The sequence below is a fragment of the Pavona decussata genome, unplaced genomic scaffold (assembly GCF_977016875.1).
Source record: "Pavona decussata unplaced genomic scaffold, jaPavDecu1.1 SCAFFOLD_67, whole genome shotgun sequence".
Classification (NCBI taxonomy): domain Eukaryota; kingdom Metazoa; phylum Cnidaria; class Anthozoa; order Scleractinia; family Agariciidae; genus Pavona; species Pavona decussata.
In genome coordinates, this window is record NW_028145486.1 from 308,374 (window position 1) to 324,935 (window position 16,562).

The 16,562-nt window shown below is 38.6% G+C and overlaps 2 protein-coding genes across 2 annotated transcripts; one reads left to right on the plus strand and one right to left on the minus strand.

The window, feature by feature from the left end:
- The first annotated feature begins 693 nt into the window (after positions 1-693).
- On the plus strand, positions 694-2,391 carry LOC146477914 (endoglycoceramidase-like). Its single transcript, XM_085112545.1, has one exon. The coding sequence runs from the start codon at positions 703-705 to the stop codon at positions 2,245-2,247; it is 1,545 nt and encodes a 514-aa protein (XP_084968671.1). The 5' UTR covers positions 694-702; the 3' UTR covers positions 2,248-2,391.
- Positions 2,392-3,214: 823 nt separating this feature from the next.
- On the minus strand, positions 3,215-16,343 carry LOC146477915 (lipid scramblase CLPTM1L-like). Its single transcript, XM_085112594.1, has 17 exons — positions 16,116-16,343; positions 15,160-15,260; positions 14,302-14,494; positions 13,851-13,978; positions 12,578-12,650; positions 12,148-12,265; positions 11,733-11,827; positions 10,719-10,803; positions 9,663-9,766; positions 8,774-8,842; positions 8,572-8,622; positions 8,126-8,208; positions 7,384-7,418; positions 6,601-6,656; positions 5,570-5,614; positions 4,589-4,704; positions 3,215-3,374 (listed from the first exon to the last, which is right to left on the minus strand). Exons 1-17 carry the CDS (start codon positions 16,266-16,268, stop codon positions 3,287-3,289), a joined length of 1,593 nt encoding a protein of 530 aa, XP_084968720.1. The 5' UTR covers positions 16,269-16,343; the 3' UTR covers positions 3,215-3,286.
- Positions 16,344-16,562: the final 219 nt, after the last annotated feature.

The window sequence follows — 16,562 nt, forward strand, 5'->3', positions numbered from 1 at the left end:
GCTTTCAAATTTCAAATCAGTCACATCCCCAAAACTATCGCTTCTTTCCGTTGTTTACCAGCAGCAAAGGAGTAACAAGTAGTTATCTAAACCACGCAAATTAGATTTGAAAAGTCTTACTCGTACTTAATCTTGTATGCGTAGTCAAGTCTATAGGTCCCTATTGATCTGCTCGCCACTGCCAACCTCGTCCAATAATTGTTAATTGTTTGAACACGCGAACAACAAGGTCGATTTTCAATCAAAGAGCATCCCCCTGACACCTTTAACTGCTTTCATACGTATTATTCGCTATAAGGCAACCTTTCGTAGCAAAAAACGGTTACAGTTTAGAACGATTTCATTTTCGCAATCTTTATTGTTCAAATTAGATAAATATGTATAACAAGGTAAGATGTGCACTTGTACAATAGAATAGAATTAATGTGGGTCCTGTGCATGAGCTGTATGCGCCACTCTAGATAAAAGGGTGTTTTATAGTTTGAGCCGTTTTGGTCAATCTTACAGGTTTATATACCTCTGACGCACCACGAGACTGTTATAAAAAAGAGCGAGGCTGATTTCTACGATTTGGGAAATATATTAATTTTAACATTTTCAACGATACGGCTTTTCTTCTTCAGGGTACCCCTCCCCCTTCCCCCCCCCCCCCTCCGATCTGACACATCACGCAATCGGTAACGCACGTCCAATTGTTGTAAAATGAGACGATCTCGTGACTGCAAATTTCCCAATACTTTAACGAAATATTGTAAAACTAGGAATCGTAGCACGATGCTGTTTGCATTTTTATTTCTTAGCCTTTTCATCCCGCCTTTGGCTGCAAATCTTCTGCCGATCTCGGTAAACCCGGAGAGACAGAGGTTGGTCGACAGTTTAGGTCGCGAAGTTTTCTTCCACGGGACAAATGTTGTTGTGAAACAATTCCCCTGGCACCCAGAAACCGAGGGCTTCTCAGATGGATCTTTCTCGGAGCAAGACATGCAACTTTTGAAATCGCTTGGCCTCAATGTTGTGCGTCTTGGATTTATGTGGCCTGGGATGGAACCAACGAGAGGGAAATACAACGAAACGTACATGCAGGTCATGCAGCATATTGTATCGCTTTCTGCAAAATACGGGATTTATGTCCTCGTAGACATGCATCAAGACGCTTTCTCCAGAATGTTGTGTGTGGAAGGTTTACCAAAATGGGCCGTCAATACTGGAAACGCCAAAAACTTTCCTGAGCCGCTGCGCGAACCGTTTATCGTTGACCCCAAGACAGGCATGCCAACCAACGAAGACTGCGCCAAGTTTTTCTGGTCGGACTATTATTTCACCGAAGCAACAAGCGTAGCATTTCAAAACCTCTACAACAACACCGATGGGTTGTTAGATAGCTGGGCGGCCTTCTGGGCGAAGACGGCTTCGGGTTTTAAGAATTTCTCCAATGTTATTGGCTACGAGCTTATCAATGAACCCTGGGCTGGTGACATTTACGCCGATCCACTGCTCTTTGTTCCGGGTGTAGCCGATAGAATGAACCTGGCCCCAGCTTACGAAGTTCTGAGCAAAGCGATCAGAGAGCACGACGAAGAACACTGTATTTTCTTCGAGGGAGTGACATGGGATGACTTTGGCGTTGGGTTTCAGGGTGTACCCGGTGGGGAATTTTATCGCAACAGGAGCGTTTTGAGCTACCATTACTACAGTCCACCAGCAATAGGACTAATTCCAAATTTCGAGGTTCGGAAAAAAGATCAGGAGAGATTAAAATGTGGCGGGATGCTGACAGAGTTTTACACCAGCGCTGGGACGATCGATGACATGTTTGAAACGATGACCGCTGCAGATATCTACCAGCAGTCGTGGATTGGATGGGATTACAAGGCATTTCACCCGCCCCATCCCTCTTTAAAGGATAAGAGGTGTTGCACGCTGTGGAACGGAACAGGGCTGAACCAGATTTACGTTCAAAATACGACCCGCACCTACCCCCAGGCGGTTGCAGGAAACACTGTTAAGTTCAGCTTTGATTTGCCTACCAAGGAATTTGCGTTGGCTTACGAAGTTTCCACAACGTGCAACTCAACCGAATCCATAGTGTATTTGAACGAAGAAGTGCATTACCCAACTGGCTATAGCGTGACCGTCACGCCATCCTCTGTCACCTGGTCCTCGCCAGAGAAAAATCTACTTGTTTTTAATCATCCAGCCTCCAGCTCGCCAGGATCAAGTGTAATGATTACTGTAAGCAAAAAGTAACACTGATGGAAGTTGTTGGGAGAGTCAAATGAAAAACATCATAGAACTTATATGTTTTACCATCATTTCTTTGTTTAATTTTCTGGGTGAAATGTTAATCAATGTGCTTGTCCGACTCTCACCAATAAAGATTGCTGAATGAAACTTCTGTGACTTCTGGTAACATATCTCTTATTGTGCGTTTCCACATTTTTCGTAAAGCTCATTATGCACCAGTTTTAATGTGCACAGCAGGCCCCCAACTCATGGGGTGGGGGTGTCAGTGTCTGTACGTAGATTGACGAGAGGGTGCGAACGACCACAAATTTTTAGACCCCCCATAAAGGCCCATTACGCTAAAAATAGGAATTGGCCGAAAAAGTCCTTAAGTCCCCAACCCCAAAAATGTCCTCGCATCTTCCCGTCACTAGTATACCCAAATAAGCCCCCCCCCCCCCCCCCCCTCATCCCCCGAGCCAGCAGTGAAGTCTGTAGCTAACAAAAATGTTAAAATTTACTCGAACTTGAACATTTTATCCCCTGTAACGCTTTGGGGGGTCCCGTAATCCCTGTGCCAAGTTTTTTCCTCTCTCAAGACGTAACCGTTCTATGATACGAATGTTTTCACTCTCTTTTCTCATGTATCAATACTTTAACGCAAATCCACAAAGTGAAAAAACTAGTGATCGCAAATGAAATGGAAACAAATCGGCATGCAACAAGAAAGTCGCAAAGAGAGCTTGTCAACATACATGATAAATCGTTTTTGCTACGATAAAAGACCGAAATGTTCATTTTCGCCAACCACGTTTAAAAAACTCTCGTTGGCATTGTCAATTCGTCTTTTCTTCACACTGATTATCTAGAAGGTTCAGCGTTTCCAAATCTCCTCAGAAGATTACAGAGCGTGCAAGCGCCACAGTGAAACATTCTCTGCAATTATTGTGTTCTGCGAGAAGAAAATACTTCAACAAATAACTACGTGCAATAGTTTTAAAACTTTCAGTTTACTTTTATTGGTGCTTTCTTCAATCGTTATTATTCTATTATGAACATCATTTTAATCTTTATGTGGTTTTTCTTGTTCTTCCTGGTCCTCGTATGATACGCCAAACTCGTTGACCCTCTTCATGTCAACTGGGTACAACCTGCGAACAGTGACACTCTATTAAAAGCTAACTTCCATGAAGTATTTTTTTAGAAACTTTAACAGGAGTAATAGACCGTGATAGTACTTTGTCCAGGGGTATTTCATAAGTCGGGTGTATATCAACAATACTCTATTTGGCGCGAAAACATCCATGTACATTTTTTCCGCGGATATTTAATACCTTAGCGCTCTTTTAGCTAGACACGCAATCTTTCCTCCCCAACTCGCTCGCAGCCAAAGGAGCGTCTGCAAGGGAGGCTATTTTCAAAACTATCTTGTCCGCGAAGCGAACGGTTTTGGAAAAAATGGTATCCCGGGACAAACATCCGATTAAGTGCATATATTTTAATATATTTCAAATAAGAGCTGATCTGCGTCCTTTAATTAACTATCGTAAGCCCCATTCACACCAACAAAACATGTTTAATTAAACCCGGTTTAACAAAATGAAAATTGGTAACAGAAAGCTAAACCATTGACTTTGACATAGGATTTAAGTAAACGTTAACTTACGCTTTCATTTGTGCTAAATCTGCAGTCTACAAAAATCCGACACTTCAGCTTTTATGAAGGAAACAATTTTAAACTGTGTTAAACTAAACAGCTTTTAAACGTGTTTAAGCCTTGGTGTGAATGGGGCATAAGATTTTCTCTGAAAGCGAGCGGTAGGTACTGATTTTCGGGGCTTTCCTGTACCTCTTTATTTATTTATTTATTTATTTATTTATTTATTTATTTATTTATTTATTTATTTATTTATTTATTTATTTATTTATTTATTTTTTTTATTTTATCAGCTTTATTGGACACATCAAAATAGAATACAAAGAACAAAACAGAAATACAAGAAAGAAAATGAGTGATTCAAAGGGTATTTGCTCAAAACGGGACAACGAGAGCCATGTGAGGTGCAACCCCTTAAACATCATTAAAACATATAAGAAACATTGGTGGCAAGGGCAGTTTCTTGCAAGAGACCATGTACAAGGCATGTCAATATCATACGTGAAGTATGTCCATATTTCCCAACAAAATGAAATTCATGCCGCTACGAAAAAAGGGTTTGCACTTAATAGAGTTCATCTCGTACTGGAATGATAAGAACATCGATGCCCATAACACGCAGATTCGTAGGCTCCAGACCCTACTGATTCCAGTCTAACCCAAAACGTTTGCGGAGGACTAACACTAAGCCTGTAAATTCTCACTTACCATCTCTGATACAGATAAATAACGAACACTATGTCATCCCGGAAGCAGGCCACCCGATGCGCAGTCGGCATTATGATAATGAACGCAAACACATCGTCAATGAACGTGTTGAACGCCTGGAAAGACAACAGAGAAGGAACTGAAGCGATATCATAAAAAATCTACGAATAAAACCACCTCTCATCGCTACCGGCCGCTAAGGGTGTGGCCGGTAGCGATAAAAGGCAGCTGTACTCGCAGACTACATCATTCGAGGACCTTCAAGGGCGTGTTAACAAATGATGAGAACTGCCAGTCTTCCTAGAGAGTGAAGAGTGAAAGACATGCAGCAACGATGTAGTAATCGCGCGAGCAACTAGCCCTCAACTAGGTTGAAGATCTTTGAAGCTCTTTTTGAACTTACATGTATATAAGTCAAAAAATGAACGGGTACCGGTTAAATAAGGGCTAGTATATTAGATTATTGTTATTGAGCCCCGCAGGTTCCCTGAGTTGGTGCAACAAGTCGAGAATGTCGGAAGCGCCCGACAAGTTTAAGAAAACAATTCAAATGCTGTTTTCTGTTTTCCAAGATCGTTTTCGGCCCTTTAAAAGGGGTTTTACAGTACGCTATTAAATACAACTTGACCTGTTGTTCGGATTCTTAGCTCACTTCTTAAGTCGCAGAAAAATTTAGGAAATATCCCTAACGGGCCTCACTTAGCTCTCTTCACGACACTTTTTCTCTCGTCGAAAACCAAAGCCAAATTACTTTTCACATGTTATCAACGTTTTAGGTAACTAAACATCAAAGGAAATACTAGTTGTCGTTGTTGCTGTTGATTTTTTTCTTTTTTACGATTCAATTCAAATTTCTAAGGCGATACAACCCTTCCGAACAGATAATCTCCGAAATGATTAATCTTTGGATGTCCCTACGAATGCCCATCTCTTTAGCTCGACATAGTTTCCAAAGGAAATGTAAAGCAAGGCTCAGCTTACCTTGTACATGAAGGCCCTCCAAGGTAAGTGGGCGACTGATTTGAGCTAAAACAATAACATTTTCAAGTTTAGTATTTATCAGACCAGTGGATGAGATTTAACAACAACGATGGCGACAGCAACGAAAACGTGCTATTAAAATGAATTCGCGTTTTTTAAAAGTCGTGCCGCGATTATTCCGACTCGCTTTAAACGTCAGATGTAGGTGAAATTTCCTTGAGTTGTAGATATTTTGGAGACCGCACCCAAGTTTAGAGAGAGAAAGAAAACTTCGCCGTTGTGTGTTTACGTCCTTCATTAAACGTCCCATCTGGAAATTTCACGTCCTATTCATGCAGTGACGGCAAAGAAATGTACCAAAAGGGGTAATGCACGTGCAGAGTTGTTGTTTTGGTTATTTAAGCCTATTACTTTTTTGACGTTCTTGTTGCCGTCGCCGTCGTCGTTGCTAAAGCTCCCTATTCACGGCATTGTCCTGGACAATCTAGTGACACCAGTTAAAAAGCAAAATCAGTTTAAACCAATGCTCTGTTCGTTCTTTGCGCGGCTCTTCTCTTGCTTCCATCATTGACACTTTTCCCATGCACGCATACTTCAACGACAATCGCAAGTTTCCAAGAGAGACGATAATTTTGCATCCGTTATTCGGATTTTACGTTGATTGTATTCAAATTTCCCTCCTACGTAGAGGCGCTGTTACACTAGGCAATTTTTCTTGCAGCTCGTCTTGCAATTTCGTTGCGCCGTTGTAACACGCCGTTGCCTTGTGTAACATGCCCTGGAACTGAACGTGCCTCGCAACGTTTTTGTTGCAGTCACCGTTGCACGAAGTAGAACCGACTTCTACTTCTCGCAACGATTGCGGCAACAAAAAAATTGCGAGACATGTTTATTTCGGGGCATGTTACCCTAGGCAACGATTCGTGCAAGTTGGGTCACAACAAAACTGCGAGACAAGTTGCAAGAAAAATTCCCCAGTGTAACATCACCTAAAATCATGGAGTTCTTTTCTAATCTTCTGAAAAACTCACCTTATAATTAACAAACAGTTGAGGCAGCATAAAGAGAAAACCAAACGCGTACACACCTGAAGTGAACAAGAAAAAAAAACATTACGCAAATTCACCCAGACGGTCACGCCTTCACCCTTCACAGACATAGGACATAGGATATGTAGTTTTATCTTATGAGAAATAAAGACCATCTTTTATTATAGATAATGTTGCTTTTTGATTGAATATTTCAGTCAGGCGAATAAAGGAAATACACTTCACAAGAGACGCTACTTGATTCAAGTTCCAAGAAACGACTGACCGTCATAGCGGGTGTAGATTAATGCAACAACAGTGCAAAGTTACAAAGTTTTTTTTCGTAGTGAATGGGGGTTATCAACCCCGACTCCACGTACTGTCAAATAACAAGCGACATTGAAAAACGAGTTTTGTTAAGGTTGATTCACAAATGTTCAAAGTGTGTATGAACTGTGTCGGATTCCGTAAGGAATACATATAAAAGAGGCACAGCCGGCCCGTCATGACAACATTGTACAATGTAATTAAATTAATAAAGCACTGGTTTCAGTTTTGATGTTCGGGTATCAGTTTACATGAACTCTCCCTAAGGCGGACACCTCTCTAAGGCGGACAGTAAATCTGGTACCGAGGGTGTCCGCCTTAGAGAGAGTTGACTGTAATCACCAAAGATAAAATGCCTTGAGTTTTAGACAAAATCTCCCAACTAGTAACATGAGAAATATATGAAGGACAGTGAGAAGAATAAACATAGGGTTTAAAAACGATTGACTGTAAACTTACCATTTACAAGGCTGCGAATAATCCAGGAATACCAACTGTACAAGAATAAATTCAAATATATTGCGATTACGGCACAAGTTCGGAAATGGATAAAATTAATTTACAACAACTGACTTCTTAGCTGCTATGACATTTACCTCAGTTTAGCAAAGAAAATTACTCAAACGGGATCATCGTTTTGATTTTCGGCCTAATTTTCACCCTAATACTATACTCGCATGAGTCGGCGATCGACATTCGTGTTTCAGACCGGGGCCCAGTTGTTCAAAGCCCGATTAAGCTAATCCTGGGTTAACGTGAAGTTTGATTTGAGTTTAATTACTTATCAACAAGTATTTTTCCAAAAGACTTTTGCTCATCAGTTTTGACTTTGACTTTTCTTTACCTTCGGCTTAATATCACTGCGAGCAGTACTTATCTTCTCTTTGTATGTGTTTAACTCTTTAATAAACTTGAACTTGAACTTGAAAACACTTGTATCAGCGAGGTGAAAACCTCGATTAACTCTTAATCGGGGATTAGCATTAATCGGCTTTCGAACAACCGGACCCAGGGCCCAGTTGTTCAAAGCATGGTTAGCGCTAACCCGGGTTAAATACCATAACAACCTATAGGTTTTAATACCTTTTAACCAATGGCTAGCGCTATCCATGCTTCGAGCAACTCAGCCCAGGACTTTTGCCCTAGTGGTTACTCTAAGCCTAAAGATAATGTTATTATTAAGCAAAATGACACACAGTACCTCTTGTGTGGATAGTACACGAGTGAGTACACTGCTCCAGCAATTAACAGAGGATACAAGGCGTAAGACAGGTAACGCATGGCCTACAAAAAAAAAACTATCGTGGTTAGATAACATCAATTTTCCCAAAACTATTGAAACATTTTAAATTATCCCCAAATCAGATATGAATACGTTTCATATTAATTTTCACTACCATCTCAATTTAATCACATCTGAAACCCGTGTTATTAGTGCAAGGCAACGCTTCGTGCAACATGTCTCACAACATTGAGCTATAAAAGAAGTGCTTTGTGGCAATTGCGAGACAAGTTGCCGGAAACATGTTGCACAACGCAACAAAAGTTCCAAAAACTCGTTGCAACATAAATGAAAAGGAAGTCCGATGAAATATTTAAGGAATAACAATTTCTTCGTCTTTTCGGCATCAAACTAATCAGTCTTACCTCGCTGTCAAACTCTTCTGTCTCTTTTTCTTTGCTAGTCCGTTGTCCAAACTTTATAACAAAGAAAAGTAATAAAATTTAACAATGAAAAAAAAAACAGCTAGTTTAATTGCTCCAAAACAAGTAGGTAATTCATTACTTCACATTCTTTTTAAATGAAGCGTGAAACAATTAGAAGCACAATTTCAGATTTCAACTTCACCTCTATCGTAGGCCTTGAACCCGTCTCCCATTTAATGGTAACTTTAAAAGCCTTGGTAACTTTCCAGATCTGCATAACAAATAGAATGTATTACAAACTGAGCGACAGGACACAATTAACATTAAATTTAAAAATAACATCGTGTGTCAATGAATGAAAATGGACCTCTCTACGGATTTTGTCATAAAACAAGTTATGGACTAAGATATGGTGAAATGAAGTTGATCCTTCCACAACCTTGCACAAAATATTTTTAATTCTCAAAGCGGTGCTGTTCTTTGCCCTTGAAATAGCCTTCCTACTGACATAAGATTATCCAAGACTTGAGGTGAATCTAAAACGAAGCTTCATCACTACAGTTTGAGTAGACTAGAGGTAAAATTATGTGGCATCCTTGAAAAGCAAGAGATTTAAATTTGTTGCTTTTTTATCCAATTCTATTTGAAAAGGTAGATAGCATAGACTGGATTTTCCATATCCTAGGCCATAGGGGTGGGGGAAGAGGGGGTAGATAAGTAATTTTCCACTACCCCTTTTTAGACCTCGCGACGGTTGTTCAAAGAGCGGATAACATTATCCAGTGGAAAAGTCACTATCCAGCATAAGTCGCTATCCAGCAGATATAATGTACTCCAGTCGATACAATTCAACTACTGGATGGTGATTTATCCACTGGATAGTGCTTTCCACTCTATGAACAACCAGGGCCTGACCCCTACGATCCATGTACCCATTTTCAAACCTTAACATCAAAATGGGTGAAATCTAGACCCATCAACAGCTAAAAATGGTTTCAAATCCACACCCCTTGGGTAGTGACATTTCGCCCGTCCCCCCATCCCACCACAGGCATTCTTTGTCTCACCATTCTTTTTTCACAGGAACTTACTTCAATAAGTGAGCCAATCCCAGCAGGAATAAGAACAAGAAGACTGGTTTTCTCATCCATCAGATACAAAAAGATGATGAATGTACTGACACACCTCCAAATCACTGCAAGGCAATAATCAACAAAACAGTTTAAGGACGGTGCCTACTAATAGCGAAGTATTTTCGCGCAGTTTATCACTATGTGGGAAAAGCAGATCTTAGTAGCGGCTATTGAAATCCAAAAAGAAAATTGGGGGTAACCACGCATTTTTTAGAGATAACTAAGCAACAATTACTCTAAAAAGCAGCAAAATACAAAGCAATGTATGGCGCTTTTTTCCAAATTAAAGCTTTATTATCTCTGAAAAATGCATGGTTACCCCCAATTTTCTTTTTGGATACCAAAATCACTTGCTAAGTTCTGCTTTCTCCGCATAGTTTTAAAGCGTGCAAAAATATCCCTGTATTAGTAGGCATCACCCATAGGAAACCCGAGTATCTCGAGATGCGCAGAACGTATGCGCAGTAACAATAGTAGGCACCGTCCTTAAATTAAATACAACTACTGGCCTCACATAGTACAATGAACTAGTGTTTGAAGAGAATACAGGCAAAGTATTTTTGTGACTCTTCTCAAAGTACTAAGGGTAGTATGGAGCTAAACTGGAATTTTCGCAGTGACCCACGGGCAGGTGCAGATCCAGATCATTTTGTGCCATTTTACGGAAAACAGTCATATTTTTTACAATAGATACATGTACTTTTAGAAATTATAAAAATTCCTAGGTTTAAGTATAGAAAATGACTGGCAGAGTGACTTGAAAACCAGAAATGGCACTTGAATCAGGAGTTAAAATTTGAAAATTTTCTGGGGAAACACATCCCGGGCACCCCCTAGAACCTTGGCGCATGCATTATAGGAAATAGTCACTTATTTCCCTGGATCAGCGTCTGCATCAGGGTCAATTATCACAGCAATAACCAGAACCAACCACAAACCTTACTCTCACCACTATCCTGTGCTCCCTAAATATATATGGACTTAACAGCGCAATAAATATTTCTTGTTGTCTACCTGTTCTCATTGATAATCCCACCATGTTGTCTCTGCTTTTCCAGTAATTTATATCATTTTTAAATGCTAAGAAGTCAAATAGAAGCTGCAACAAAAGGAAAATGTTGGTCTTAATAATTATTCATACAGATACATAGGCTAGCCTGACAGCAGAGCTCCCAATAGCCCATATGAGGAATGAAAATATAGTTTATCAACAGAGTTGATAACTTTAAAAGGTAAATTATTGGCCACCATAAAGAGACTTGAGTTCTGATGTTTCGGGCTGACAGATTTGCTTTGATGAAGGGTTACGCTCGAATGTCAGCGCTTGAATCTCTTTACAGTGGCCAATTTACCTAATTAGTTATCAACTCTGTTGATAAACCAAACATTTGTTTCTACGTACTTTGAAGAAGCAGATTAGAACAATGTGCGAGAAAAAGAAAAGGAAATGAAATTAATGGAAAAGAAAGGAAAAAAAAGAAATCAAAGGCATCCACAAAACACAAAAGTGAAGCAAAAAAAAAAACAAAGTTCAGTGATGGATAAATTATCCAAAATGCTTACAAAGTTTAATTGATTTTCAAAGAGTTTACAATTTGCCAAAATCATGCAACTATTTCTGTCATTAAATTTGGTCAATAATTATTGTATACAGGGGTAACACTGTTTTGTAAAACAGAAAACAGGAAATAAAAAAATTGAAGAAAAGGTACAAAAGGAAAGAGATTCAAACAACTGCAGGCCTAGACTTAGTACATTCCCACACTTCTTTTCACAGTGCTGTGTGAAGAATGTAATAATTGATCAGCTACAGTACAGTACAGTAGCTTTATTAACTCTCCACAAGGGCTTATTAGTTAATGAACATATTTTCATGGTGTCATATGCAGCTACTGGTTACATAATTATGTAGTACAATTTTTTTTCAGACTTTTTTCAATTATTTATAATTATGCAAAATTTACACTTCAGCAACCATTTAATCTATAGTACAGTGTAACTAAACATGTGTTTTATGTACTAACTTACATGAAGTACTGTTATTCCAAATGTGACAGCAAGGAAGAAAAGATTAGTGTCTGTGAAAATCCCTCTTATTTCATCTAAGTCCTTGTCTGAGAATCCTGAAATTTCAAATAAGAAAGCTTTCAAATTAATTCTTGTAGTTTTTCATGAGAAAAATAAAAGGTGACAATGTATCATGACCCATTGCACATGCTGTTCCAGAAAATATCCATACTCTCCACATGAAAGGTTTTTTGTTTTGCACCCTCCATTCCCCCCGGGAAATCCCAGCTTAACTTCATAATTTGATTCTAAAATTTTGACTTGTAAGACCCCCTCCCCCTAGGAATTTCCAATGACCTTCTATGGGGTGGATATGGACATTTTCTGGAACTGCACAGTAGAAACAACATTTATTGACAAAGTATAAATTTCTTACCTAAGTCTTTCATGGACTTGAATGACTTATGAACAGAGGCCCAGATACGAAGTTTCCCAAGGGATATGGGTGAATAGTTGATCTTGAGAGCCATCTCTGTGCTATTTTCATTAACTGGCTGTAGGAAAATCAGGAAATTATGGATAAGTGCTTACTCGCACTAAAATTAAAATTGATCAATGAATAAAAAACTAAAGATACACTACACATTGTGGAACCCTATTGGCTACATATACTGTATTGTGCTATGACCACTTTCTCTTGGCCTGAAAAACCTATTTAATCTGCTCAAGGTATCTTATTTTTTTTATGGCCTGTGACTGGTTGTATTTACAGGTTCCCATAAAGGTAAATCTTTAAAAAAATTACTAATTAAAAGTATTTTTTTATCAAGATTAACAACAGTTACAGTGACTGTGTGTACTCTTACCTTGAGGTATCTATAGATAACTCCCAGTTGGTCAATGTACAAAACTGGTAGATAATCACTGTTTGGAGCTAAGCTGATAAGAAAGAACAATACCATATGCATGCCATCATGCTTTACCAATAAAATATAATTATAATTATAATTATTACCTACAGTGTAACATGTACAACTGAAAGGTTTTGTGTGAAAGGGGCATGTCAATTTTTTTTAGCCTGAAAAATGCAGAAAAATACTCCAAACTTGCTAGTTTTGGTAATGGCACTGTGGATTTTGTGTGCTTAATGTGGATCCATGATTATTATGGCAATTGTGCTTTTATCCTATTAAAAGGCTCAATTTCCAAGGATTTGATCACATGAAACTTCCACTACACTAAAGCAGAGGCAAACTTTCTAGGCGCCTAATAAATTAGCCTTTACACAATAAATTTTAATAGCTTGTAGGGTTTTATATTGAACAAACTAACAAAAACAACACACTTTATTAAAACAGACAGTTACAAGTTAGTTAATATATACCTACCCGCAAATAGCTAAAGCTAGCTGAGGCGGGTAGGTATGTTTATACTAAACTAAATACAAATAAATTTGGTGTTTACAAATTGACAGCCACAACTAAAATAAAAGTTAAATATTAAGTAGTAGACAAACAAGTGAATATAAAAAAACAAAAAGGATTCGCAAGCTGATAGAAATTAAAGGATTGTTACAAATTTGCAATGTACTGGCTAAAACTGAGCAGGTTTGGAGTGTTTTTCTAACATTTGGCTAAAAAGCGAAATACATGATTTTGCACAAAACCCCTCAATACTTAATGCAGTTATGTATAAATTTTAATTATTTTCATTTATTTAATGCAACATCTCAGCATCTATAGAAATATAATGATGTGACTGATGCAAAAAAAAAAAAGAAAACCTTGGAAAACAGAATCTTCTGACCCCCCTTCCCACATACAAGACCTTTGCCCAAAAATAGCGTTGAGTTGCTATCATACAGTACATGTAGATGGTCAATAGGTTCCTCTTTGTCCAAACCATGTTTCATGATGAGGTGTTTTCTGATGGCAGAATAACGATGCTCACTGATGCATTGAACATGCAGGTGTCGAGTAAATGTAGAGTACCCAACATAATTTGCATCACACAAATCACATTCAAAAAGATAAACCATGCATTGTGTGTTACAATCGGAGGCTCGATTTTCTCGACACTAAGAACTTTAAATACTTTTAATTAGACCATTGAAAATTGATCTTTCTGCAGTAATCATACCTGATAAATGAGTAGATCTCACCAGGAATGGCTTGACGCTCAAAATCAACTTTTTCATTTAAAACATGAAAATTGAGTGTTGGCTTCCAGTGAGTTACTGGGACGTCACTGGTAGTTGATCTAGTTTTCTGGAGAAATAAAATATAAAAATATTCAAATTAAACAATAATAAAATTAAACAGATCACTCAATTCATCTTTTTAGCTTCATGGTTGATCAACTTATCTCTACTGACTTGTACTGAATTGAGTCAAATCCACTTGACTCAACTCAACTCAACTTGACTCTGTGCTGCTCTTTCTTGCTGAACTCTACCCTTCTCACAGCTACTCCATGTCACCTGTAGTCTAGCGTTGAGTAGAGTTGGGTGGTGTCATGTTGCATAGAGTAGGAGGAGTAGAGTGGAGAATGGAACAGATAAAAACAATGAACATCTAGAATTTTGACTAACCTCTTTCAGTTTCTCATCAGAACTAAGAAGATTGATGGATTCATCTTGAGGTAATGAGTAGACTGTCATCAAAGAAGTAGCGTGAGAAGCAAGCTGACTGTCAAAAGGGGATCCACCAGCTGGATAAATAAATATGTGAGCATACAGTGATCCATTGTCTCTTGTTTGCTGTGGTAAACTGGCATTCACTGATCTGTGTAGCAAGACAAAGAAACATATCATTTAAACAATTGAATTATTAAGTTAGGTAATGATCACGGCCACGTGTGGGGTCAACTCTGGGAATTGAACCCGGGCCTCACTGGGGTGAGGTGCTCACACCATTGTGCCATGCTTTCTTTAATGCAAAATACATACTCAATAAATTTTTTCTTGCAGTGTTCCCTCTCTACTCCCACTCCTCTGACCAAAAACAACTACTGACACCAACTGTTATGAAAAAAATTCTGCTAGAATTTTACTTCCTCGAGTAAGAAAACATTTTTAATTAATTAAATTTTAGCTAACTGAACTCTCCCTAAAAAATCAAAATGTGCACTTCCAGAAAAAATCCTTGTCACCCCACGGGAGGTCATTGGAAATTCCCAGGCGGGGGGGGGGGGGGGGGGGGGTCTTAAAACTCAAAATTTTAGAGGCAAAGTATGACGCTAAACTGGAATTTCCTGAGGTGATGTGGGTGCAAAACAAAAAACCTTCCGTGGGGGGAGTGAGGATATTTTCTGGAACTGCACAATATTATTTGTCAATTTTAAACCCAAACTTTCTTTGCACCTCCCCCTGACTTTTAAACCAGAGGCTATCTAACTTCAATGGAGCCCAAAAATGTCATAAACATAGGATTGTTTGTTTCAGACTTACAATGTAAATGGCTGAGACAGACTAAAGTTATCACTTTTCCAAAGTAAGTGGCACTTTCTTTTATTTATCCTGCCTTGCTGAAGGGATGTACAAATAGTTATCTGCAAGAAGAGAATATTATTTTTGGTAAAATAGACTCGTCATCAGCTGATTGATAGTGGCACAACAGTCATTGTAGCCCCCTTTACAATGGAGACCTCAGAAGGCGGGGGGAGGGGGAGGAGTCCCATGATGGGCCAAACAATTTAAGGAAATAATTCTATAAACCATCTAGAAGCACTGGTCATATTACACAGATGCACAGTATGGCCAGTACCTCACGCATGCACACAGGTGTCCATGATGTTATAGCCTGGTTGATAATTGGCTGTGCACCTCTGTGGGGTACATGTACCACAGAGCTTTGTAGTACAGTGTGACCATTGCATTCAGACATGGTCTATTTAAAGGAAGGTAATTAGCTAAAGTGGAATTTCCAGAGAGGTAGTGACATACAGTCACTGTGGTTTACCTGTTTTACCAGGAATGATGGATGAATGAATGAGCAAGTGAGTGAGTGAGTGAGTGAGTGAGTGAGCGAGCGAGCCAGTGAGTGACTGAGTGAGTGAGTGAATGAATGAATGAATGAATTATGAGTGACTGTGAATGAGTGAATGAGTGACTGACTGACTGACTGACTGACTGACTGACTGACTGACTGACTCACTCACTCACTCACTCACTCACTCACTCACTGAATGAATGAGTAAATGATTGATCGATCGATTGATTGATTGATTGATTGATTGACTGATTGAACTTCCATAAAAGAAAGACTTTTAAAAAAAGGCTTCAGATTGAATGTAATCTGTAAAAATCCAAAACAGATGTAATAAGTTCATTATTTCGTTTAATTGTCAAGAAGTAAAACAAAGGCAACATACTAAATGCTAAAGATTATTATAAGCTAAGCTTACCTCTAAATTATTGTCCACAACAGCATGTGGTCGAAGACACTTCCTAGAATTTCCATGGCATCCCGGCACATTAAAAAGGTGATAAAAAACATAGATACTATTGGCTACGTAAAGCGCGAAAAGAACTAAAACTATGTTCGTGACGAAACTCATGATCTAAAATGAATACGGACGAAAACTTATCGTTAAAAACCGTCCTTTCTTGTCCTCTCGATAAGTATGTCATGTAAACTAACCTGGAAACGTACTATATGCCATGTAATGTTACCCTGAATGTTCCTCTCAGTTTTTGAACATTTATGCAAAGTTTAAAAAAAATTGATTACCAACTAATAATACAAGGAATCTCGAAACGTTTGCATCTTTATTCTTTTTATTTATTATTTGTTTTGATATTTGTTTCTAAGTTTTAGAAGGCACTCAATTGTGAAAACAAACAAACAAAAA

Bases quoted from the DNA above. Each gene is read 5' to 3' on its own strand.
- LOC146477914 (XM_085112545.1), top strand. From the start codon at position 703: ATGAGACGATCTCGTGACTGCAAATTTCCCAATACTTTAACGAAATAT.
- LOC146477915 (XM_085112594.1), bottom strand. From the start codon at position 16,268: ATGAGTTTCGTCACGAACATAGTTTTAGTTCTTTTCGCGCTTTACGTA. The intron at 12,651-13,850 runs GTATGATTACTG...CTTTCTTATCAG, and splicing joins GAGATCTACTCATTTATCAG to CTTAGCTCCAAACAGTGATT. The intron at 10,804-11,732 runs GTAAGTTAGTAC...CTTTTGTTGCAG, and splicing joins TTGGAATAACAGTACTTCAT to CTTCTATTTGACTTCTTAGC.